We start from the raw sequence: 24,591 nt of genomic DNA, 5'->3' as shown, positions 1-24,591 counted from the left end.
AGACAGGGTGCCCTGCGGTACCGGGGACAGGCGCCGCCGTGGGCTGTGCACTCCTGCGGTGAACAGGTAAACAGGCTCCCACCTGGTGGCTGCCACAGAGGGCGCCCAGGGGGCTGGGGGAGGAGGAACATCCTCTGAGCTCACCGCCACCACTCCTGTCACTCTCGCTGCTTAAGACCTGGGAGGGGACAGAGGTGCAGGAAGGGCTCAGCTGGACGCTGTAGCTGCTGGCGATAGGAAGCACTAGCAGGGTGATGTCTCAGACAGCAGATAAGATGCCTGGGCCAAGAGGAGCGTGCAGATTGGCAGTCAGGCCAGTCTGCCCGGGGCTCAGGCTGCCTGGTGACATCACCCTGTTCCTCTGGGCCTCAGTTTCCTTCCCTGTGAAATGGGCGCACCATGTTCGTTGCACCTGCTGTGAGGATTAAGGGGCACAGGCATCTGTGGCTCACAACGCAATGCCTGACATGGACCTGGTGTCTGTCCACGCCGCATTCCTTCTCCTTTCCCTTCCTGCGGGAGCATGCATCAGGCCTTCCTGGAGGAGGCGGCATCCTGTGGGGCTGCCCCTGTCCTCTGGGAGCCCTCCCTCTCGACCCCAGAGTTTGGCTCTTCTGCTTCCCAGGACCCTCATTCATGGGGACAAGAAAGGGGGCTTCACCATCTTCTGGGCGGACGACGGTCTGGACACGGGGGACCTGCTGTTGCAGAGGGAGTGTGAGGTGCTCCCAGACGACACCGTGAGCACCTTGTACAACCGCTTCCTCTTCCCCGAAGGCATCAAGGGCATGGTAAGGTCTCCCCCGGCCCCCGGGGCCAGCGCTGTGCCCAGGCGCCCTCGCGCCCAGCTTGCCACCCCAAGAGGCAGGTGCTTCTCCTGAGCCGGTCGGGCCCCATTTCCCAGGACTGGGAGAGCCAGCGCTATCACGGGCGTGTCAAAGAGGCAGGATGGGCACACAGGGTGTGTTAGGAGGGACCCTGATCACAGCCCACAGAATCCTATTCAGAAGGCCTTAGCTGCAAAGGGGACATTTGGGGTCCATTTAATGGACAGACTATAGGGAGAATAGTATCAGTCGTAGCTGAGTGTAGGAGTTTAACTTAGGTCATGCGAAATAGGATATTTTATTTCTCTAAACATGGGATTTATTTCTCTGAAAGGCAGAGCTACAGAGGCAGAGGGAAAAATAGAGAGAGCGAGGTCTTCCATCCACTGGTTCACTCCCCAAATGGCCACAATGGCTGAGGCTGGGCCAGGTTGAAGTCAGGAGCCTGGAGCCCCATCCGGATCTCTCACATGGGTGGCAGGGGCCCAAGGAGCTGGATGAGAACTAGAGCACCCAGGACTGGAGCTGGCGCTCACGCAGGACGCTGGCATCGCAGGCAGTGACTTAACCTGCTGCGCCGCATCTCGGCTTCCTAGTTCCCTGTCTTAACCCTTGGGTTCTGCTTTTCTCTGTTTGATTGTTCTCAAGCCGGCTGCTCTGAGCGGGAGAAAAGGCGGTCACTGGTGGCCCAAAGCCTCAAGGGAAGAGAAACCCTCCCTTAGAAATTGTGAATGAAAAATCAGGGAAATCACTGATTGGCTGCCTCCGTCACGTGCTTCTTTCTGTGGCTGCTGAGGAAGGGGATTGGCTGATCTGAAGCTGGGGGCGGGGCTTCTGAAGGACAAGGGGGAGGATGCTGGGACCATGCACTTGGTGAAGCTTCAGGCCTGCTGGGGCCCGGCTGTGCAGTGACAGCAGAGTTATGTGTCTGGGCAGGAGTACGGGCTCCCTGGCTGGGCAGATAGACTGCCCAGTGACAGCCAGTGGCAGGTGATGCCATAGGATAGGATGAAGTTTCCAGGAGACATTTGCTCTCTGCACGAGACAGCTTGGCTCTCCCATACAAACGCTCACGGCAGTCCCAGCGTCCACCGGCCCCTTGCCCTCGGCTCCTGTTTCACACCCCCTGCCCTTTATTGCTCGGGTTGTGTATTTTCGTATTTGCCCCGTGAAGTGGCCTGCCCACGGGGCCAGTGAGCAGAGCAGCCTCGCCGGAGACTGCGTGTGAGAGACGGGGAGGGGGAGACGCACGTATCCCGCTGCAAACAGCCTGAACACCTGGCACAGCTGTGCAGACAAGGCTGTGGAGCCTCAGGCAAACGAACCCTAACTTAGAATCTGCTTGCCCGGTTACGTGAACTGCAACCTCAGCAGGTGTGCAAGCGTGGGTCGTGTCCGCCATCACTGCACATCCTGCCAGGCGCACCTGTCTGACCCGTCCCTTCCCAGGCTGGGCACCTCCGAGTCTCCTCCCTGAGACCCCCCTCCAGGTGGGCCCAGGGTCCTCGCCTCTCCTCCTCTGATTCCTTCTGCCACCATCCTCCTTTCAGAGACGCTCCCTCCTGCCCCATCTCCAAGCTCCAAACCTGCACCCTGGGGCTCAGGATCCATTCTCCGACGAGCGAAGCAGGTACCAGGCAGTGCAGTGCAAACCCGCACGCATGTTGTAGGAGGCTTTAGGGTGTCTGGACATTAAGTTCTCAGGAAATGCAAGGTCATGTCCGTGCTCTAAAACCATGTGGGTTTGTGACCCCCGCACAGGAACCAGGGCACATATTTCTCAGGTGCCATGGTGTACCAGCAGCTGGGGGTCAGGGAGGGTCGTGCTGCTGGGAACACCCACCACCAGGCTCTCTGCAGGTGCAGGCCGTGAGGTTGATCGCTGAGGGCAAGGCCCCCCGCCTGCCTCAGCCCGAGGAAGGAGCCACCTACGAGGGGATTCAGAAGAAGGAAACTGCCCAGGTGAGTTCTGTCCCCTGACCTGAAGCCCCCGTGCCTGGGCTGGGGTGCAGAGGGCAGCCTGGGGAAGCTGGGGGATGTCATTGTCTCAGGCAAGACAAGAGGACAGCCCCATCCAGAGACACGTGAGCAGAGGGAGGGGGCATGTGGCACCCCAAAGGGCAGGGAGCTGAGTCTTTCTGGGCTCTTCCTTGTTCCTCTTTAGGACGCATGGGCAGGCTGAGTCCCCAGGGAGGGAGAAGCCAGGCACTGAGAACTTTATCCAGGTCTCCCATGCGGGTGCAGGGGCCCAAGCACTTGAGCCATCCTCTACTGCTTTCCCAGGTGCATTAGCTGGGAGCTGGCTCAGAAGTGGAGCAGCTGGGACTTAAACCGGCGCTCATATGGGATGCGGTGGCTTCACCCCCGCGGGGTCACAGCGCCAGCCCCAAGGGCCTCCACCTGTGGACAGCACCTGAGTTGTCTTCCCCAAGCCATTCTGGAGCGTGCTCAGCCCATTGGAGGCTGGGACCAGAGAGCGCCCAGAACCCACTGCGGCACCAGCTCCAGGACTCAGACCCACGTGCCAGTGAAGCCAGGGCTCCCCATGCCCTCAGCAGGGCCCAGTCCACTGTCCCGGGAGGAGTCGAGGAGATGGGGAGGGGGCTGGGGGCAGCCCTGCCGAGCCCACCTACTCTGCTCCCCACAGATCAACTGGGACCAGCCAGCAGAGGCCATTCACAACTGGATCCGAGGGAATGACAAAGTGCCGGGAGCCTGGACAGAGGCCTGTGGACAAGTGCGTTCCTGCGTGGCCGGCGTTCGGCCCCGTGTGCTGGCATGCTGCACTAGCTGTAAAACCATCTCGTGTGCTTGCTTGATAAATAGCCGCTGCCCTAACATCACCTCCCGCCCATGTGCCCCTTAAGTCCTCAGCCCCTCCCCCAGGATGAAGAGACCTGTCATCCCCCCAGCAGTTAAGAGTGGGTATCCAGCCTAGCAGGAATCCTCCAGGCCCCTACAGCAACTCAGGGTCCAGCTGTACTGACTGTAAAATATTCCGAGTCTCAGCTTGGGGCTCATAAAGACCTCTGCCCTGATTGGATCTGGCCCCAGGCAGGGGAGGGGCAGCAATAGGCCAGGTGCTGAAAGTAGGGGGCGGAGCTGGGGCTCGCAGGCTCCTGCAGGTTTGTCCAAACCTTAGGTCAGCCTTGTCCTCCGCACAGCCCTGGACTGGCCAGGTCCCTGCCCCCCAGCCCGCTAGCTGGATGGTGCATGGAAGTCTGTGCTGCTCTCACTGACCGACGTGAGCACATCCTCACCCGAGTGGCCGGGGCACGGTGGCCTCCCCAGGGTCCTGCCTGGACACATCCCCAGTGTCTGAGGCTGTGGGCCAGCGTGAAGGGTCTTTGGGCCCCTCTGCATGGCTCTGCCAGGCTGCTGGGAGCCAGGAAGCGGGAGACATGGGGGCCACAGGCTCCTTATCAAAACTTCGTGATTTTGTCCTGAGCTCCTTCCTGTAATCTGGTCCAGTCCGATCGCTTCCCGGAGGCCCCACCCTAATGCATCAAGCATTCGCACTTGTCCGTTAACCATCAACAGAGAACTCTGGGTTTAAGTGTGTGCAGTGGTGCAAGATCGTGTTCCATGCATTCCAGGGCCACTTCTCACTCCTGTTCTCTGATCCCCTCCACCCTTGCCAGAAGCTGACGTTTTTCAACTCAACCCTGACCGTCCCAGGCTCAGTGCCTGAGGGAGACCCTTTGCCCATCCCAGGAGCCCATCGGCCAGGGCTGGTCACCAAAGCGGGGCTCATCCTCTTCGGCAATGATGACAAAATGGTAAGGGTGCTGCCGTGGGTCACTGCTGCACCGTCCACTCAAGGCCACCACCTTCCTTACCGCCCCCCACCCCCCAGCCCCAGCTCAAGTCCTGCAGGAAGACCCCAGGATAGTCTGGAAAGAAAAAAAAGGAAAAAAATGAGACCCAGGGGACCAACCCCAGGCTAGCCCCTGACCACCAGCTTGGCCCTGAGCGCCTCTCCATCCTGGGAAGGCAGGCACTTCGTCCCCCTGCCTTAAGCCCAGAGACCCCAGTGGTGTCAGACAACCTGGAATCAGGGTGACGGCAGAGCAACAAAAAGAGAGACAGAGATCATCCATCTGGGGGTTCACTCCCCAAATGCCCGCCAAGGTCAGGGCTGGGCCAGGCCAAAATCAGGCTCCTGGAACTCCATCTGGTCTCCCGCCTGGGTGGCAGGGACCCAAGTACTTGAGCCATCACCTGCTGCTTCCCAGGATTGCATTAGCAGGAAGCTGGACTGGAAGTGGGGTAGCGGGGACACAGATATGGGATGCGGGCACTCCAGGTGGTGGCTTAACTCACTGTGCCTCAGCACCCGCCCCACCGAGCACTGGTTCAAAACAGTTTATGTGCATTAAATTTAATATTCTTTTTTCAATGATTTATTTATTTTATTTGAAAGGCAGAGTTACAGAGAGGGAGGGAAAGACATGGAGAGAGAGAGAGATCTCTCCGCTGGTTCACTCCCTAAACGGCCACAATGGCTGGAGCTGGGCCAGACGGAAGCCGGGAGCCAGGAGCTTCCTTTGGGTCACCCATGTTGGGGTAGGGGCCTAAGCACTCAGGCCATCCTCCATTGCTTTCTCAGGCACATTAACAGGGAGCTGGATCGGAAGTGGAGCAGCCAGAACTTGAACCGGTGCCCATATAGGATGCTGATGCTGCAGGTGGCAGCTTAACCCACTCTGCCACAGTGCCAGCCCCTAAACTTAATATTCTTATAAGTATTAATATGATAACTGTGCTACAGAGGAGAAAACTGAAGTGCACAGATTTGAATTCCTTGCCCAAGGTCCCCCAAGCTCATCATCGGTGGCAGAGCTGAGACTGACACCCTACAGTTCTGACCTGAGGGCCACTCCCTGGCCACGTCAGCCACTGTCAGTACCCCGCGACGTCTCAGCCAAGACAACAGGGCAGGGAGAGAAGGGTAGCAGGCAGAATGGCTCCCAGCACTCTGTGGAGTTGGGTTGGCGGCCATGTTGGTGTACAGAGGCCAGGGTTGAGTGCGGGGTGGCCGTGCAAGCATGTTTGCTTACTCCTAACGCACAGTTCACCCAGTGTGTTCAACCCAGTGACTCCATGGCAGACCTAAGAAGTTTCCAGAGCCCCATTCTGCCACCACTGCCATTCCTAAGGCCCGGTCTGTGGGAGGTGCTGGCTTCTGCCTCCCACCCTCTGCTCTGTGCTCTGTGTCCCAGACACACACGTTCCTGCAGGGTTTCTAGGAGCTATTGGGTGACCGGGCAACCAGCTTTCTTAATTAACTTTCCGTGCGGCACTTCGGCTAGGTTTTCCTGAACATCAGACCCCGTTTCTATGGAAACAGGAAAGCCACTTCACTAAGGAGGAAGTGAGAGTGTGGCAGTGGCGGGAGTCACTGAGGACCAAGGAGGAGGCACGAGCTCGGCAGGAGCCTCTGCGCCCCGGGAACAGCCGCCTCCCTGCACTGAACCCCTCTCCTTGTCATAGGTCTGGGGCCCCTGCTCCCTCCTGATCCTGAGCTTTGGGGCCCAGCGTAGGAACCCCACCCCCGCCCCGCCCCCGGCCCCATGGGATCCCTCTCAGCCCTGCCTGGGTCTGAACCGCTTCCCCCCGCAGCTGCTGGTGAAAAACATCCAGCTGGAAGACGGGAAGATGATCCCAGCCGCCCAGTTCTTCAAGGGCGCGGCCAGCAGCGCCCTGGAGCTGACCGAGGAGGAGCTGGCCACCGCAGAGGCTGTGCGGGTGAGGGGCGGCTTCGGGGCTGCTGTACAGCTGGGCGGGTTGGACACTGTGTGTGTGCTTTGTGTGAATCCCACTGGTGTCGTGGAGCGTCCTGATGTCCCCGGGCCCCTCTCTCCTTGGCACCTGGGGCCTTGCAATCAGATCTGTCTGGAGTGACTCTTCCAGGCACTGTCAGCATTAAGCAGACCAAGCAGGAGGCCCTGGGGTGTCTGAAGGTCAGGGCCAAGACCATGACCCTCTGGTGAGAACATGTGCACAGGGACTCCCCAGAATGGCTGCCCAAAGGGGGCATCCTGGGCCCTGACCACCAGGGACTCCTGGTCAGGTAGACGTGGCTCCAGTCCAGCTGTGCCCCCCAGTGTCGCTCCCCCTCTTCGTGGAGGAACGACACAGGACCCTGCGCTGTTCTTTTGTCTGCTTGGCCCTTCCCGGGTTTGCTGCTGGTTCTTCCCGGGTTGGCTACCGACCCTTCCACCTCCGTGGAAGGGCGGTTCCCCCTGCCACTTTCCCCACTTCCGCGGGGGAGCGGCATACCGCCGGCCGGCTTTCTCGGGGGCTGCACAGGTGTTCCTTCAGATAGCTGGTCCCCTTAGATGTTCCTGGTGCATGTTGTCTCTCTCCTCCTTTATAGTCCTCTTCCACCAATCCCAACTCGGCTGCCCACATGCCGAGTACGCTGCTCTCCTCCAATCAGGAGCAGGTCCTGCTGTTTATTGGTTGAACTGGAGGCAGCTGTGTAGAAGCTGTTTTCTCCTCTCCCAGCGCCATATTGCGGGAGAGCAGATGCATAGAATAAGTCTTAATTCCAGTAACTTAGTCTAGTCCAAGTTGCTCCCAGTTGCTCCCCACACCCCAGGCTGCTGCAGGGTGCTCCCTCCTCTGATACTCAGTCCCTACAACCTGCACAAGGATCAGTGGCCACTTTCCAGAAATTGTTCCTGGCCCCTTCCTTCTTCCTCATCCTTTCCCCTCCCTCCAGGCAGTGGTGCTTGAATACTGAACGTTATGGATGCTGGTGGGTCAATCCTCAGCCATTCATTCATTCATGTATTCAACTACAGATACTCCTGAACTTACAATGGGGTCGTGGCCCCGTAAGCCCGACATCAGTTGAAAAACATCCGAAATGCATCTAAGACAACCAGCCGGCTGAATGTCCTGGTTAGCAACACCGCACACTGTAGAGCGTTGGTTGTTCCCTGGGTGATCTCCAGACTGCCTGGGTTCTGTGGCTGCTGCTGCCACCAGCATCTTAAAATAACTTCCCCTTGCCTATTGCTGGCTGGCAAAAGCTCCACGTTCAGTGTACGGCTTCTACCAACAAGTGGCTCTCCCCTTGGCACTGTGGTCAAGTCAAGTGGAGCATCGGACATCAAGGCCACCTGTAACTTGCTAGAATCATAATAGCTGGGCCCCGCCAATGGCAGGCGCGGAGACTGTAACATGGAGCTTGCATGCCTTTGTCGTGGGGCCGAGAGCCGACATACAGCAAAGCAGGTGAACACAGCACTTTTGGGCAGTGCCATAAGTCAAATAACACAGTGGTGGCAAGGAGGTCCCCCGAGACTGGGGGACAGGGAAGGGGACCTTGGAGCTGAGGCTTGAGTCGGGAGAAAGGACCAGGGAAGGTTACCAGGACAGGGGAACAGCAGGTGCCGAAGCCCTGAGAAGCCAGGGACCTCTTGTATTTAAGGAACCACTGCAGGCCGGAGCGGGGCTTCTGTGGCTGAAGCCCAAAGCAGGGGGCTGCGCTGGAGGGAGCGGCCCACAGCTGGGCACTGCCTGCAGGGGGCGCTGTGTGCTTTCCAGGGACACAGAAAGCTAGCAGCTGCCTCATTGGAAATCTGAACTGTGACTTTCTGTTAGGAAAAAAAAAAAAAAAAAGACTCTTCCGTCCCCAAATATTCCTGAGGCGCTTGCTCTGTGCCTGCCCTGGGGTTTCAGTGGCATGGTGACGCTGGAGATGGGGGTTGGGGGTTGTCGCCTGTCACCTGTTGGAGGAGCTAGGACTGACTCCAAGGATTCTGACCTAAAACCGCGGCAGCTGAGCCGCAGGTCCATCTCGTGGAGGACAAAGCCGGCCCCAGGGGCGCTGGTCACACAGTGTCTACACTGCAGGTGTCACAGGGCATCCGGGGATGCCGTGAAGCCTGTGGGAGGATGTGTGCAGGCTCCGTGCACAGCCCACGCCCCTCTATAGAAGGGACTTGTGCATCTGTGTATCTGGGTGTCTGCGGAGGGTCCTGGAGCCTCTTCCCTGCTGGTCTGGGGGGATGGCTATGCTTCCAGGGTGCGCACATGTGTGCAGAGGCCCAGGCCTGGCCAGGAGCCTGTCCAGAAAGCAGCTGTCCCATTGTAGCCCACTGGATGGGTGCTGCCCACTCAGCGTGCACCGCCCTCTGCACGCTCCCCTCCCAGCTGCCTGGGGCACTGCCGAGCCTCAGAAGCAACAGGTCACAGGGGCACAGCAGCTGGGAAGTCCCAGGTCCCCGCGCCCATCCGTGTGCCCCACACTCCTGCAACTCCCACGTGTCTGGGTCCTGCTGGGGACACAGAAACCCAGAGACCCGATGTGACGTGGGTTCAGGAGCAGCGAGGCCCTGCTTTCCTTGTCCTCGGCCATCATCCCACCTCCTGGACTGCCCTGGGGACCCCGGAGAAGCAGGGGGTGGAGGCGAGGTGGGCCTCGGACAGAGTGAGCTGGAGAAGGGGCAGCACCTTGGAGGGGGCGGGCCGGGGGGGAGCTCCGCCTGGCTCTGGGACCCTACCGCGGACACCTGCAGGTGGCCAGCCCCGCCCCCCACAGCCAGCCGCTCACGGGGCCTTGTTTCGCAGAGCACCTGGCAGCGGATCCTCCCCAACATCCCAGAGGTGGAGGACACCACCGATTTCTTCAAGTCGGGAGCTGCATCGGTGGACGTCGTGCGGTAAGGCCCGGGGGTGCAGGGGCCCCCTCTCTATCGCTGAGCCCATGGCTGCAGGTCTCAGTGGACAGACCCCACATCATGCAGCGGCTGGATCATCTGGGCGGGCATACCCACCCGCACGCTGCCGTCTCTGCCCCAGGAGGGCTTGCCCAGCCGGCACTGCAGGCTTAGCACCTGCTCATGGCCACCCCGGCGTGGACTTCACGGAAGTGCAGCAGACGTGACAGCCTGGAGAGCTGGGTGTGGGGAAGACGAGAGACAGAGAGGCGTACGGGAACCATGACTGTAGTGTGCAATTTGAAGTGTGAGTTATGTACAGTGAAATGCACAGATCTCAAGTGAGTGGTCTGGGCAGTTTGATTCGTGTCGCCCAGCCCTCGGTCAAGCCACAGGCAGCAGCAGCAGCCCCGAAGTCTGTCTTCCTGTGGTTCCCCAGGCCACAGGGACTGGCTGGCCTGCCCTTGACCTTCATGGGACGGGTCCCGCTTGTCATTCAGCAGTGAGGCGTTGTCACCCGTACAAAGAAGGGGTGCAGGACGCACCAGTGCACCTCGGCTTGCCAGTGATGATGACTTCCTACTGATCGGCTTAAACGAGAGAGAGAGAGAGAGAGAGAGAGGAGGGAGGGAGGGAGTAAAAACCCCACGGGGTAGCTTTCTTTAGATGAATCTGAAACCTCAAATTATGTCATAACATCATCGCCCTGTGTCGGCGTCACTGTCTGCGTGGTGACCAGATGGCTGAGCAGCGGCTCCAAGTTCATGTCTCACCTCTACATCCCCTTCCCTGGCGGCTTCCACACAGGTCCTGCCTGTGGTTTCACTGGCTCTGCACAGTCCTAGGCCCCCACAGAACCAGTCAGCGGCCAGGGAGATGCTCGCTCGGTGTGGCCAAAGCTGGGTCACATACCCGCCTCCCTAGCCAGGGGTTGTGTCAGCTCCCTCCAGCTCACGTCTCTGGAAAGAAGGGAGAAAGTTGGCGCCTGGGACGTGCCAAGGCTGCTGTGGGACGTGTCGGAAACAGGTGATGCAGAGATAGAAGTGCAGGCAGCTACCAGGGCAAGCAGAGGTTTCTCAGCCTGTAAGAGAGTCCAGATGAGCCCGAGCCTCCAGGGGGAGTATTCCGGTGTAAACCAAGCAGCGGGTTCTGAACACTGGTGGAATGCTCTCACAATGCCCCGCCGGCCTCTGGGCAGTGGTGATCATGAGGGGTGTGCCCAGAGCCAGGGTGTGTGTGTGTGTGTGTGTGTGTGAGGTTGAAGCCCACCGTGTGATACCCAGATCTTTGTGAATGCAAGGGCCACTGTGACTGTGTCCCAGACTTGTGGAGGAAAGACACAGTGGTTAACATCTGCACTGTGCTGGGGCCGGCGCTGTGGTGCAGCGGGTTAACATCTGTACTGTGGGCGTGGACAGCAGCACAGCTGTGCCCCTCTGAGCTGAATGGAACAACTGGAAGCCTTCCTGGCTACAGCCCCCGCCCCTCATGTGGACGACAGCAGACGAACACGAGAGGTGGGGCTGTGTGTCTCCCATCTGGAGACATGCAACCCACTCCGGAGAGGGATTTGGGAAGGGTTGATGAGGGAGAAGAAGCGAGATCCCGGGGAGGATGTATGTTAATTAGACTCCGTGGGGGTCACAAACTGCCCCCCCCATGCAGTGATTTAGGCCAGCAGCGCCATTTCCCTGGCCTGTGGCTCTAGCATCTGTAGTCGGTGCAGTGGGTGCCCGGCTCGGCCAATCTGGGCCACATTCAGCCAATGGCAGCTGGGCCCACCAGCCTGTGGTGTGAGCTTGATGTCAGGTGAGTGGGGGCCTGGCTGGCCTCGGATGTCCCCGCAGTGACCCGACTAGGCCTGTTCCCGAGTGGTGGCAGGGTCTCGGGGATGGAGCAGGCAAGTGCGGGGGGGGGGGGGGGGGTAGGAGTGGGGGTGTGTGCCGTGTGCCATAGTCTCAAAGGACCAGGCAGGGCACCGTGAACTCCCAGTGTTCCATTCGGATGAGTCAGCAGGGGCCGGCATGAAGGCCAAAATACGCATTTGTTAAAAAGTGGTTCAGGGCCACCCCATGATGCCACAGAGCTCCTGGGGCGTGCGGACAACCAGGCAGCTCAGGGCTGGGGTGAGGGTGCTGCAGGAGGCAGTAAGAGCTTATTCTTGATTCCTTTTTTTTTTTTTTTTATTTCTCCCAGGGCAGGTCTCCTCCCTGAACTTGTACTTATCTGGAAATACCCGATTTCACCTTCATTCTTGAAAACTTGCTTTATAACAGACAACAGCAATCCTGATCACGCTTCTTCTCACAACCTCCCTGCGTCATCTCTGACCCCTGTGGTTTTTTAAATTTTTTTTTTCTTTTTTAGTGGAAATTGGCTTTGAATCTCATCAAGGGTCCCTTGCACGTAACGAGTCACTTATCTAGCTGGTTTCTGAGTTCTTTCTTTGTCCCCGGCTTCGCTTAGCTCTGACGTGTAGGGGTGTGGGCCTTCCTTGGAGCTTGGAGTTGATGGTACCCCATGGACGGGCATAGTCCTGGGCTTCCTCAGAGAGGGAAGATTTTTTTAAAAAGATTTATTTTATTTGAAAGTCACAGTTACCAGAGAGAGAAGAAGAGGCAGAGGCAGAGGTAGAGAGAGAGAGAGAAAGAGAGAGAGAGAGAGAGAGAGAATCTTCCATCCCCTGGTTCACTCCCCAGATGGCCGCAGCAGTCAGAGCTGAGCCAATCTGAAGCCAGGATCCAGGAGCTTCCTCCTGGTCTCTCATGTGGGTGCAGGGGCCCAAGCACTTGGGCCATCTTCTGCTTTCCCAGGCCATAGAGACAGCTGGATGGGAAGTGGAGCAGCCAGGACTAGAACCAGTGCCCATATGGGATGCCGGCGCTGCAGGTGGTGGCTTTACCCGCTACTCCACAGCGCCGGCCCCCCATCATTTCTTCAAATGCTTCTTCGGTCTGTTTGTGCGTCTTCTCGTCTCTGACATCCCTAGGATGGGGACCCCGGTGGGTTTCCTAGTGGCCCACAGGCCGCAGTAGCTCTGTCCCCTTTTCTCATTCTGTCTTCTCTGCTGCTCGGCCTGGATCATGTCAAGGTTGCAGGTCCTCCTCCCTCCTTCGCAAGTTGCCCTTGACACACACCCCCCCCCCCCAGTGAGTTTCTCGCTTCTGCTGGGTTTGTCAGTGCAGGTGTCTCTGCTTGGCTTCTCACTGTGATTTCTCTCTCCTGCTGTTCTCATCTTGTCCAGGCATCATTTTCCTCGTTTCCTTTGGTCCTGTGCCTTTGGTTTCCTTTAGCTCATGGAGCGTATTGAACACAGTAGAGTGACCATCCTTGACTGGTAATTCCCACAGCTGAGCTTCCTCAGGGGTGACTTCTCAAAAACTCTCTTCTTCCTCCTCCTCCTCCTCCTCCTCCTCCTCCTCTTCCTCCTCCTCTTCCTCTTCCCCTTCCTCTTCCTCCTCCTCCTCCTCTTCCTCCCTCCTCCCCTCCTCCTCCTTCTTCTTTAAAAGATTTGTTTGTTCACTTTGAAGGTCAGAGTTACGGAGAGATAGCGAGAGGGGCCCACAGATGGTCCATCCTGTGGTTCACTCCCCGAGATGGTGGCAGCAGCCAGCAGTGGCCCAGCCAGAGCCAGGAGCTCCATCCCTGTCTCCCACATGCTGGCAGGGCCCACACGCTCAGGCCATCTTCCCTTGCTTTTCCCACTGCTTTCCCAGGCCTAGCCGGGAGCTGGATCGGAAGTGGAGCAGCTGGGACTCGAATTGACGCCCATACGGATACCAGCCCTGCTGGCCGCGACTTAGCCTGCTACGCCACCGCAGTCTTTCAAAGATTATTATTACTATTTTATTAGCTATTATGATGAATAGGTTATCACATTAGCTTATTGATGGTAGAGGAGCTATTATTATTTCTGTGTGACAGCTATGAAAACTAAGACTTCAAAGAATTAACCACTCACCCAGGGTCACACACCAGCCACCTGCCCAAGGTCACATATTAGCCACTCACCCAAGGTCACGCATTAGTAAGTGATAAATGAGAACCTGAAACCAAGGCCTCCTGGGAGCGCAGCCTGGGCTGTTAACCCTTTGGGTGCCGGGACGGAGCCCCGAATGGATGTGTTTGGGCCCTGGTCCGTGATGCTGGGCAGATGGGGTCTCCAGCCCTCGTCCCGCGCCCGCATCGATCTCTCTCCTTCCTGCAGGCTGGTGGAGGAGGTGAAGGAGCTGTGTGATGGCCTGGAGCTCGAAAACGAGGATGTGTACATGGCGACCACCTTCGGGGACTTCATCCAACTGCTAGTGAGGAAGCTACGCCGGGAGGACGCCGAGGGCGAGTGCGTCATCGACTACGTGAGTCCCGCACGGCCTCCAGACCCCAGGCGCCCGTGTCCGTGGGTCCAGGGTGACACCGGGGGCTCAGGAAGCCGGCACCCTCTGGCTTCCCACGCCTGGCCAGCCTGGGGGCGCTGGGCAGGCGGTAAACCCAGCACAGGTGTAGCTGTCTAAGGCTCAGGTTTTTGGTCAAGTTCTGCATCCCAAGATGCGATGCCCGGATGGAAACAGGAGAGTTCCCAGTCAGGAGAGCAGATGACCTTGTGCGTCCACCTTTCACCCGTGGACGTGCGTTGACTGACAGCAAGTTCTACTTTGGAAAGACCTTCTGGGAAAACCTCCCTGGGGTACCTGGGCAGGCTCGCACCTGCTTAGGAATGGACCTGGGCTGGCTTGTTTGGCTGGTGGTTTGGAACAAGGGCTCGTAAGTGGTGGCCAGGGTGGACCCCAGGCTGGCCTTGGGGTTGTGGATGGCTGACCTGTGGGTGGACTTCAGGAGTCGGGAGGGTGTCCCAGAGGCTCCTGCCTTCGCCATGGAATTCGGATCGAGAGGAATTGGGTGGGTGGTGTGGCCTATCTGGTGGCTTCTGGGGGCCTCGCCATCCTCAGGCGCTTCCTGGGGGCTGAGGACCCCGCAGCCCGGCCTGGCCCGCTGTGTCAGCAGCGGAAGTCGCCCATGGCAGAGCTGGGATTCCCGCAGGCGTGGTCTCAGCCCTCCCCTCCTCCCGTCGTGCCCAGAAGCAGCTCCAGGAGGCCCTGGGGTGCAGCCCAGCTGCCCTGGCCTTGCACGTGTGTGTCCATCTGTGTGTGTGTCCTCTGTCCCCCTGTGGCTGTGTGCTGGCCACCGATGCAGCTGCACCTTCCCTCCCAGGTGGAAAAGGCAGTGAACAAGCTGACTCTGCGAATGCCCCACCAGCTCTTCATCGGGGGGGCCTTTGTGGATGCCGAGGGCAGCAAGACCTACGACACCATCAACCCGACGGACGAGAGTGTGAGTGCGGGCCCCGCGCCACCTCCTACGCCACCTGCCATTCAGCTCCCGCTGCCCCGGCCTCTGGGGTCCTGGCCCCGGGACTCTGCTTGAACAAGCATCATGGAGAAGAACACAGAAGGGGGAGGGGAGCTGGGGGAGGCAGCTCTTGAGCCTGTTTCGCCTGGGGCCAGAGGTTAAACTCCCCAGGAGAGGTGAGGCCCTTGGCCCTGTCCCTTCCGTGAGAGTCTCTGTGCGGGCGCCACCTCTGGATCTTGTATTCCCGCCGCCATCCGGAAATTCTCTCTTGAATTGAGTCCTGTGCCTGTTGGCATCCGTGACCATGACGTCACCCTCCCACCCTCGTGGGCCAGCACGCCGACGGAGGTGCACGTGCATGTGTATCTGAAAGTGGGCGCCGTGGCTGAGACTGACTCTGGTGGGCGCCCACTGAGCCTGTGGGCCCACTCAGGCCCCTGCAGGAAATGGGTAGTGCCCTCCAAACAGGTCCTGGGAGGGCTCGCAAAGAAAGAGTGATTGAGAGAGGGGTGGGCACAAGGTAGCGACATGGGACAGTGCCCTCAGGACTGGGACGTCCATGGCAGCCTGGCATAGACAGGGCTGCAGCGGGCCCTGGGGCCTTGGGAGGGCACAGCTATGGAGGTGCCTCCTCCTCCCATCCCCAGACCTGTTGGGCCACATGTAGCACCACAGGGTCAAGGGCGTGGTCAGGGCAGGAATGGGGTGGAGAACCAGGTGTGGATCCGAGATGGCATGGGCTGTCACCCCCATCTATCTCCCTTCAGAAAGGACTGCGGGCTGTACTCACTTGGTCACTGGGTCTCCTCCCCAGCCCGCTCCGCAGCCCTGTCTCTGGGTCTCCTCCCCAGCCCACTCCTCAGCCCCATAGCTGCAGCCTGAGTCTGCGGGGAGTGTGTAGAGATGGCTGCTGGCGGCAGAGACGCAACCAGACTTTCCCAAGCCCCTCTTCCCTTCACGCACGAACCATCACATGTCCCTGTAGACCAGGCGTCCCCTCCGGGGCTGCCCATGCGGCCGGAAGTCAGTGTGGGGTGGGGGTCCTGTCTGCGTGGAGCCCCGTGAACGTGGAGAGGGAGCGATCCGTGAGTGTGGGGCCGAGGGTGGGCACTCACGGCTCCGCCTCTGCCGCAGGTCATCTGCCAGGTGTCCCTGGCCCAGGCCAGCGATGTTGACAAGGCCGTAGCTGCAGCGAAGGATGCCTTTGAAAACGGACTATGGGGGAAGATCAGTGCTCGGGACCGGGGCCGGCTCCTATACAGGTGAGAGCCCAGCCCCCACCTGTCAGCCAGCGCCAGCTTCAGCAGGGGGCGGGGCAGATGCTCCGGCCAAGGCCTCTTTTCCTGGGGGCCCTCCTGGGAGGGGCGGCCCCTGGGGAGGTCAAGGCTAGAATAGCAAACTTGCGGGGGGGGGGGGGTGTCCCAGCCCAAGGCTCAGAAAGGGCTTCTTCGAGGAAGGGGCTGGAGAAGCACAAGGCTTCAGCCAGCAGACAGGGTGGCTTCTGGGACAGTTGTGCCGGTGGAGGTGAGGTGCAGGGGTGAGGCTGTGCTTTGTGGGCTGCAGGGGTAGAGGCTCTTGGGGCTGGGGAAGTCCAGGGCCAGGGCCGTCAGGTGCACTCAGCCTGCCATGCCTTCCAGACCCCTTGAAGGGCCCGTTGGTTCCAGGAAGGTATTGGCTGGTGACAGGTTCTAGAACTCCAGGAGACCAAGCTGTAAACCTCAACGCCCACGACCCTCCGCTGAGCCCGTGGAGTGGATGCGCCAAGGGTACCTGCGCTGGCCCCTCGGACATCTGATGGGAAGAGCCTGGTTTCCTGAGACACTCTGCTGCCATCTGGTGGCTGGGGTTGTCATAACGCCTGCTGACCCCTGGCGAAAATGAGGCCCAGGCTGCAGGCTCTGAGCTCTGACTCCCTGATGGTGGACCGAGGTCTCCAGAGCCATGGAGCTTCCTGGTGGCCAGGTCCCTGCCCTGGGCAAACTCCCCGCCCCCTCAGAGGAGGCTTGCCTGCTCCTGGCTCTGCCACAGCTGGGCAGAGATGCCTGGGGAACAGGGTGGGGCCAAAGGCTGCAGGGCTCCCATGATTCCGTGAGGAGCGTGGCCCTGTGGGTGCTGGGGGACACAGAATGCATCTCAGGAGCAGGACAGAGCAGCGCTGGGGAGCAGCTGGGGAGGACGACTCAGAAGGGAGAATCGGGCCGGCGCCGCGGCTCACTAGGCTAATCCTCCGCCTGCGGCGCTGGCACACCGGGTTCTAGTCCAGTCCAGCTCTCTGCTGTGGCCCAGGAGTGCAGTGGAGGATGGCCCAAGTGCTTGGGCCCTGCACCCCAGGATAAGCACCTGGCTTCTGCCATCGGATCAGCGCAGTGCGCCGGCCGCGGCGGCCATTGGAGGGTGAACCAACAGCAAAGGGAAGACCTTTCTCTCTGTCTCTCTCACTCTCACTGTCCACTCTGCCTGTCAAAAAAAAAAAAATGGTGCTGACATTTAAGGCTGCCAGCTAACCCGGCAGGCAATGGCACAGCCCCACTCGGCAGCCTCCTGGCTGCCTGCGTAGTGTCCCTTGCAAAGCGCGTCCTGGGAATTGGACTGATGACCCGGGCACGTCGCACGCCACGCAGGGGACACTGCCTACGAGCATCGGGCCTGTGTAGAAGAAAAGATAAGAAGGTACTTCAGAAGCTCCTGGGAAATGGATTTATTTAAGATTCTTATTTATCTGAAAGGCAGTTACAGCAAGAGAAGGAGGGAGAAAGAGGGAGAGAAATGTTTCTTTTGGTACAAAAAAGGGTGAAATCTGTGGACAGTTTGCCATGCCACGCGTTTTCTGTGACGTTTTTGAAGTCCCCATGTGTGCACAGGAGCCTCAGCACACAGGAAGCCAGATGGGGCATCTCAGGACAGGGTCATGGGGCGGGGGCGTGGGGGGTTCTCGCCATGGAAGGCGGGGCTTCCCAAACACCCTGTCTCAGTTTCCCTGCTCACAGCACAGCGGGGCACCTGCACCTCTGTGGACCCCCACAGGCAGTGACAGCGGCAAGGCCCCGCCCTCTTGTGGGCCACGGCCGTGCACGGGGTCCAGTGGGCACTCCAAGCTAGCTGGCCCCTGGCCATCACAGGTGTGCTTGCCTGGACCACTTGAAAGTAGCAGGACGTGTGGAAACTTGCGGGCTGCGGAGCTAAGGGGTCCCATTTACTCACAGGGAGTGGGCTCACCTCTCCTTGCTCCTGCTGGAACCCCAGGCCCGCCGATACCCCTGGCGGGAGCCCCCAGTGCTGGAGTTTCAGGTTGCTCAGTCAGCAACACACACGTTCGATCTCCTTACCCAGGCAGCAGTGGCAGCACAAGCCTGGCTCTTCCACCCGTGTGTCCGCTCCCTGAGTCCATGGCTTCCTGAGCCCAGTGCTTCCCACGTGCCCAGGACACGCTGGCTGCTGGGAACGCCTTGGGGAGCAGGAAGCCAGAGCCTCCCTCGCCCTGGGGGGAGCTTGCATTGCAGTGGGAGAGGCAAAGTATGAGGCCCTCACCCGACTGCTACATGGTGGGGGAGGGGCAGGGAGGCCGCAGATGCTCTCAGAGTCCCGGTGATCACGTGGTCAGGAGGAGGGGCCAGCTCCCACAGCTCCCACACAGGCCTGCCCTACCGGGGTCCCTGGGTCAGAGCCATGGCGGGGGGGCAGGGGGTGGAGGCCCAGGGGCCCAGGAGGAAGGTGGAGAAGGACCAGCGCTGGTAAGCCCAGCCTAGCATCCCCGCATCTTCCTAAGTGCCATGCATAGTGGTCTGGGGTCCTGGAGGGCGTAGGTGGGTTCAGACAGCAGCAGGGCTGGGGGCCCATGTGCAGAACAGAGCAGGGTGGGGACCGGGACGGGGGAGGGCCTGACTCTGCCCCTGCACCTGCTCTGGGCCCCATTGTGCCCAATTGTGGAAGCTGCTCATGGCTTTGGCTCCGTGGTCCCCACCTTCCCCATCCCCACACCCCCTTAGGGTGTGAGACCCCCAAATCAGTCAGGGGCTCCGGGATAACTCACACGCCACCCCCAGCAGCACAGCCTAGCGGTTAAGATGCCCGCGATCCACATCGGAGTGCTTTAGTTTCAGTCCCAGCTCAGACACCTGACTCCAGGCTCCTGCTGATACAAACCCAGGGAGGCAGTGGCTGGGTTAGAGGAATGGGGCAAGAACCTACAACCCAGAGTGAAGTGCCTCATCTCACCACCAGAGGGCGCCAGCGTAGAAAGAGTGGCACCCATACAAGGGGTCTGAATTGTGCTCCTGGCTCATGGCTTTGGCCCTAGTTGGGTCCTGGCCATTGCAGGTTTTTGGGGAGTGGACCAGTGGATAGGAGCTCGCTCGCTCGCTCACTCACTCGCTCACTCTTTCTGCCTCTGAAATAAAAATTTTTTTAAAAAAATTTGAAACCAAAGCACGGGAGGGGGTGGACACTGGGGGCCACCTCTCCTCCTCTGGAGACACCAGCCGTGGGGATGTCCCCTGCCCCCCGACTGAGCTGTTGGCTTGGTGGGCACCTAGGAGACAGGGGTGCGTTGCCCTGATTGAAGGAAGTGGCCTCCCGGGCCTGTGATCGCTTTGCTACCTGTAGCACGTGGGTGCCCCCCTCCCAGGACAATCTCTGAGTGACCTGGTGAAATAATTGGCCCCCAGAAGAGAGAGGGCAGGAGGGAGGGACAGCAGGCGGCGTCCTCACGCCCAGCCAGCAACGCGGCCGTCACCATCCCCTCTCACAGCCAAGGGCGCGCTGTACGCTGAGTGGGCAAGCCCTGGGAGAGCCCAGCTCCTTGCACCAGGGCCTGCTCGAGCCTCCCCCCACCCCCGCCTCTCCCTTGCCCCATGTCCAGGTTGGCTGACCTCATGGAGCAGCACCAGGAGGAGCTGGCCACCATCGAGGCCCTGGACGCCGGCGCCGTCTACACACTGGCCCTGAAGACGCATGTGGGCATGTCCATCCAGACCTTCCGCTACTTTGCGGGCTGGTGCGACAAGATCCAGGTGGGGCTCTGGCCTGCAGGCGGCATGGCCGACAACGGCCACGGGGTGCCGTGAAGCCGCCCCTGTTCCTTAGCTGGTGGCCCCGTGGTGGTGGCGGGGTGGGGGGTGCCTGCCTGGCTTCTACGCTGGGGCTTCACAAGGCTGGGGTGAGGGGCTCAGCCAGGCCGGGCTCCATGCTGGTCCATGCCGAGCCCTCCATCTCCCAGCTGCAGCAGCGCTGGCCTCGAGTCTGCTTTTCTGGGGGGGCTCCCGTGGCTGCTGTCAGCGCACACACATCATCCCCCTCCCCCCATGTCGACTGGGACACAGAACGTCACGGCAGGAAGGAGCACTCAGCGTGTTCCCCGGGCTCCGGCTGTCCGCCGTGACCTCCCACCCGCTCTCGTGTGTGGCGGGGCTGGGGGGGGGGTCAGGATGTGGACCAGACCCTGTTCCTTCAGAGCCTCCCCCCCCAAGTGGCCTCCCCCTGTGCTTCTTCCAGGGCTCCACCATCCCCATCAACCATGCCAGACCCAACCGCAACTTGACCTTGACCAGGAAGGAGCCTGTCGGGTGAGTCCCTGCCCAGGGCACGGGGCTGGGCGACCCACGTGGCGCCTGAGGGGCCCACAGGCTCCTCCCAGCACATGTCTGTCATCCAGCTGCTGCAGTCACTCCCACAGTGCCCGCTCCATGCCGGGTACTGCTGTGACAGCTTGAGAATTATTTAAGTAAGCCCCACGGTCGCCACAATCACCCTCTGTCAGTCGGGGTCGTGGTGGGAAGCAGAGGGTACCCTGGCACGTCTTATCTGAAAAGAGGATCGTAATAAGTGTGCATAAAATTGAAGAAATTCTTTTTAAAAAAAATTGAAACAGGCAAAGACAGGAAGAACAGCTCAGCAGGAGAAGCACAGGTGCAGCCCAGACAGGCCTGGGTGTGAGGAATGGGGCAAAGAACCCACAACCCAGCGTGCAGAGCCTTGTCTCACCACCAGAGGGCGCCAGCACAGAAGGAGTGGGAAGGGCTGGGCTGGGTCGTTGGGCAGCAGCAGGTCCACCCTGGAGCCTTGTGTCCAGCCACGAGCAGGGCAGCCTAGCGTGCAGGAGGGGAGCAGGAGGTGCGGGCTGCAGACGCCACAGGGCAGTGCGGTGGGTGGAAGCCATGAGGTCACTAACAGCAGAACAGGCAGCAAAGCCAACCAAAGGCAGGCACCTGCAGCTGCTGGGCGGGGGTGTGTCCAGCAGACACCACCCCCGCTCACTCTGACACTATGCAGGGCCAGTCCCCACACCCTCCATCCCCACGACTGGACAGGTGCAGGTGTGTGCCCCGGCTGCCCTAACAACGGAGCCCAGCCCCGGGCTTAAAGGACAAGCTCTGGATGCTGATGTCTGATGTCGCGGTGCCAGCAGGGCCGGTTCCCACTCCCCCAGGCCCTGGCAGAGGGGAAGGTCTGTCCCAGGCCCCTCTCCCAGCCCTGGCCTTCCTGGCACGCGGCGGCGTCACCCCAGTCTCTGCCATGGTGCCCCAAGTCGCTCTCCTGTTGGTAAAGACAGCAGCCCCATTGGTTGAGGGGCCTGCCTACTCCATGGTGACCTCATGTTAATGAGTGACATCTGCAGGGACTCGGCTAGGACTTGAGCATCTGAGCCTGAGGGGACACCATGCAGTCCCTAGGGAGCAGACTCTGCACTCCCCACCAGCTGCCCTCGGCCTCACCCCAGTTCCCTGCAAATACTCAGTGGCTGCGGGCTCTGCCCCCTGCTACCCATCCGGCTGCTCCGGGCCTCCCAGGTGTCTGCACAGGGCCAGCGGCTCTCCTAACCCCCTCAGAGCACCCTGTTACTCCCAGGGCCTCAGCCGGGCTCCCAGGCCAGCCCTGTACCCTGCAGGGATGCCTGCAGCTCTCAGCCAGCCCCACACCCCTGGAGACCCCTCCCACGGCCATCCTACCCGCTGGCCTTTGCACACGTGCTTCCCACTGCCTGGGTCCGGCTGAGACGCCCACTTGTACAGGAATGCTCTCTGCTGGTGTTGCTGGTGCTGATGATGCTGATGCCACAGTCCGAGCAGGGCTCACGTGGTGCTGAGGGGCTGGGATGGCCCCGACTCTGCAGGCGTCGGGGAGGGCGAGGCCACACAGGATGAGACCAGGCTCGGGACGCTCTGAGCATGAGACACACGAGCCCGGCCGGAGGCGCTCTGAGCCCAAGGGTGGCGCGAGCCCCGGGCAGCCTCACTTGCCCTTGCTGACCCTGTCCTCTCCTCTCCCAGTCCTGACCTCAGCAGGACTCTCCTGGCCTGCCCTGGGACCCCCGGCCCTCTCCACACCCTGCTGGCCCCTGTTCTCACCTGTCCCTGCCCGCTGCTGCCCTCTGCCGGTGTTGCCCGGCCCCTGGGCTGTTCCACCAGAACCTGTCCAGTTAGGAAGAGGGTTACCGCCTGGCCAGTGCCCTGTGCAGCATCCAGGATGGGAAAGGCAGGGGGCACGGCCTCTGGGGCTCCTTCTTGCGGGGCCTAGGAGAGGAGGGAGGGGCCAGCAGCTCCACTGCAGGCCCAGGGCCCAGAGGAGGGACGAAGCAGCTTCCTTCCCATGGCAGGGTCTGTGGCATCGTCATCCCCTGGAACTACCCCCTGATGATGCTGTCCTGGAAGACGGCCGCCTGCCTGGCTGCTGGCAACACCGTGGTGATCAAGCCCGCCCAGGTGCGTGGGGGCGCCCTGCACAGGGCCTGCGGGCCTGCTCCGTAAGGGAGGCGGCACAGGGACCCCGGCCCAGCCAGAGTTGGCAGAAAGGTGCTGTGGCTGTGGGCCGGCCTTTGTGGGCTGCTTCCTGTGGGTAGGGGTGCAGGAGCATGCCGGGAGCTGTCCCATGCCGACTGCATTTTTCTGCTCTCGGGTGGTGGAGACGGGTTGGTCAGTGAGCAGTGGCAGGGATTGGGACACCCGTGTCTACACTGTGGTTTCACACAGCAGAACCCTGCCTGGTTTCCCTTGTCCAGGCTCTCAGGCAGCCCCAGGAGCCTGTTAATAAAGCTGGTGCCAGGTCTTGGACCTGCCGGGCTGTAGACACTAGGAGTCTTGTTAAGGAAGCACGGTGAGTGGTGGGGTTTGTGGAACCCCTGAGCCCCTCACCCAGAAGCTTCCAGATCGGCGGTGGAGGCAGGACATTAGCCAGCACCCAGGCAGCAGGGAAGGTATTCTTGGGGCTGGAGGCAGCACCCCCACCTGTCGCCACCAGGAAGCTCTGTTTCTTGATCTGGGCCTTGGCAATAAGGGGCCCTCTGCCGGAGGCCAGAAGAAGTCCGAGAGCGTGGACACGTGTCCAGGGGGCCTCGCAGGTCTCAGCTTCCTTTACCCCAAGAGCACTGATGCTATTTAAAAGAGAAATCCCAATGGCCGTAGCCAACATTTACAGCATCCGCCCTGTTTCCACCAAGCACTGAACAGAGGATCAGGTAACGTATGTGAGTGTGCTTCCTCGAGCCTCCTAACTGCTCTCCGAGGAGTGCTTGGCCCCCCGCTTCTGCCTGGGGGCTGCTCACAGGCCAAGGGGGCCGCCCCTGGTGTGGTCACCCTCACTCCCCCTGTAGCCAGTGCCTCCCAAACCAGCCCCCACAGATTCGGCCACTCTGCCCTTGGGGGGTGGGGCACAGCCCAAGCACTGATTGTTGGGGTCTCCGGAGTCACACCCAGGTGCAGGGAGAGTCAGGTCTGCTGGCGCTGGGGGTGCACCCAGAATCTCAGCAAGCAGCACCCACCTCCCTGGAAGGCCCCTTCTCCACGCCAGCGCTGGCAGTTCTCGGGGCAGGGAGGGGGTGTGCCTGGGATGTGCCGGCTGGAGGCCCGGCCTGGTGCACCTGCCCGCAGGAGAGATGAAGACCCCCGGGTAGGGGGAGGGCTGGCCTTGATCCCCACCAGAGCTACAGCGGGAGTGGGCAGCTCTCTACACTGACCCCAAAGCTACAACCTCTCCCTGCCAGGGAGGGGCGGCTGGCGGAGGAGGGCTGGGCGGGACAGCGGAACCCCACTTCTGAACCCGCCTCCCTGGCCTTCTTTCCCGCCCACTCAGGTGACCCCACTCACAGCCCTGAAGTTCGCAGAGCTCACGCTGAGGGCGGGCATCCCCAAGGGCGTGGTCAACGTCCTCCCGGGATCTGGTGAGAGCCGTGCGTGGGAACGGGGCTCGGTGCACAGTCCGGGGCAGAGCGGGCTGCTCCCACGGCGGGGCGGGGCATCACCCTGCCTGGGCAGGGGTCTTGCCTTCAGAGCCTCTCCCAGGAGAAAGGATTTGCTTTTTTTTTTGAGTATGCGCAAATATGCACTCCGAATAAATGACTTTTCTTGGGCATCGTCTGCCCTTGGAAGTTTGAGAGAATTTCCTCCTAGAACATTCTAGGCTTGGAGTGTGTGGGGGGGGTAGTGAGGTGGGCCCCCCACGGCGTGACTGCTGCCTCTGAGGCTTCCGTCGCCGCAGGTGGAAGAATATTTGGAAAAAAAGGAGGACTGGGACAGAAGGCGTAGATTCTCTCTGTCCTCGTCATTGTTCCCCAGATAATCGGGCACTCACACTTGCGCTGCCCCCTGGGGGCGGGGCCAGGGGCGGGGCCCCAGGATGCAGGGCGGGTGGCGGGCCCGGGACTCCTGGGTGGTGGCTGGAACACTGGGGCCCCAGGCAGAGCTGGCAGGCAGCAGGTCTGGCGACAGTTGGAGAGCTCGGCGTGTAGAATCTGAGAAGGCCTGAGATGTCCCCGA

The 24,591-nt window shown here is 60.6% G+C and overlaps 1 protein-coding gene across 4 annotated transcripts in view; it reads left to right on the top strand.

Annotated features, from left to right (window-relative positions):
• ALDH1L1 (aldehyde dehydrogenase 1 family member L1) overlaps positions 1–24,591 on the top strand; it is a 58,043-nt gene that overhangs the window by 18,438 nt on the left and 15,014 nt on the right. For all 4 annotated transcript variants that reach the window (XM_089305589.1, XM_070051007.2, XM_070051008.2 and 1 more), the window contains exons 4-16: positions 626–791; positions 2,688–2,789; positions 3,475–3,564; positions 4,469–4,606; positions 6,450–6,575; positions 9,411–9,502; positions 13,707–13,854; positions 14,708–14,827; positions 15,980–16,107; positions 19,704–19,854; positions 20,336–20,406; positions 22,437–22,542; positions 23,909–23,996. In XM_089305589.1, coding sequence (XP_089161715.1) covers positions 626–791; positions 2,688–2,789; positions 3,475–3,564; positions 4,469–4,606; positions 6,450–6,575; positions 9,411–9,502; positions 13,707–13,854; positions 14,708–14,827; positions 15,980–16,107; positions 19,704–19,854; positions 20,336–20,406; positions 22,437–22,542; positions 23,909–23,996 — 1,526 coding nt within the window. The remainder of the gene's footprint in view (positions 1–625; positions 792–2,687; positions 2,790–3,474; positions 3,565–4,468; positions 4,607–6,449; positions 6,576–9,410; positions 9,503–13,706; positions 13,855–14,707; positions 14,828–15,979; positions 16,108–19,703; positions 19,855–20,335; positions 20,407–22,436; positions 22,543–23,908; positions 23,997–24,591) is intronic.

Source organism: Oryctolagus cuniculus, chromosome 10 (assembly GCF_051225735.1).
Source record: "Oryctolagus cuniculus isolate XC-2025 breed Fujian yellow rabbit chromosome 10, ASM5122573v1, whole genome shotgun sequence".
Taxonomy (NCBI): Eukaryota; Metazoa; Chordata; class Mammalia; order Lagomorpha; family Leporidae; genus Oryctolagus; species Oryctolagus cuniculus.
Note: the sequence above shows the minus strand (reverse complement) of the source record. Positions and strands in the feature narration are given on the sequence as shown.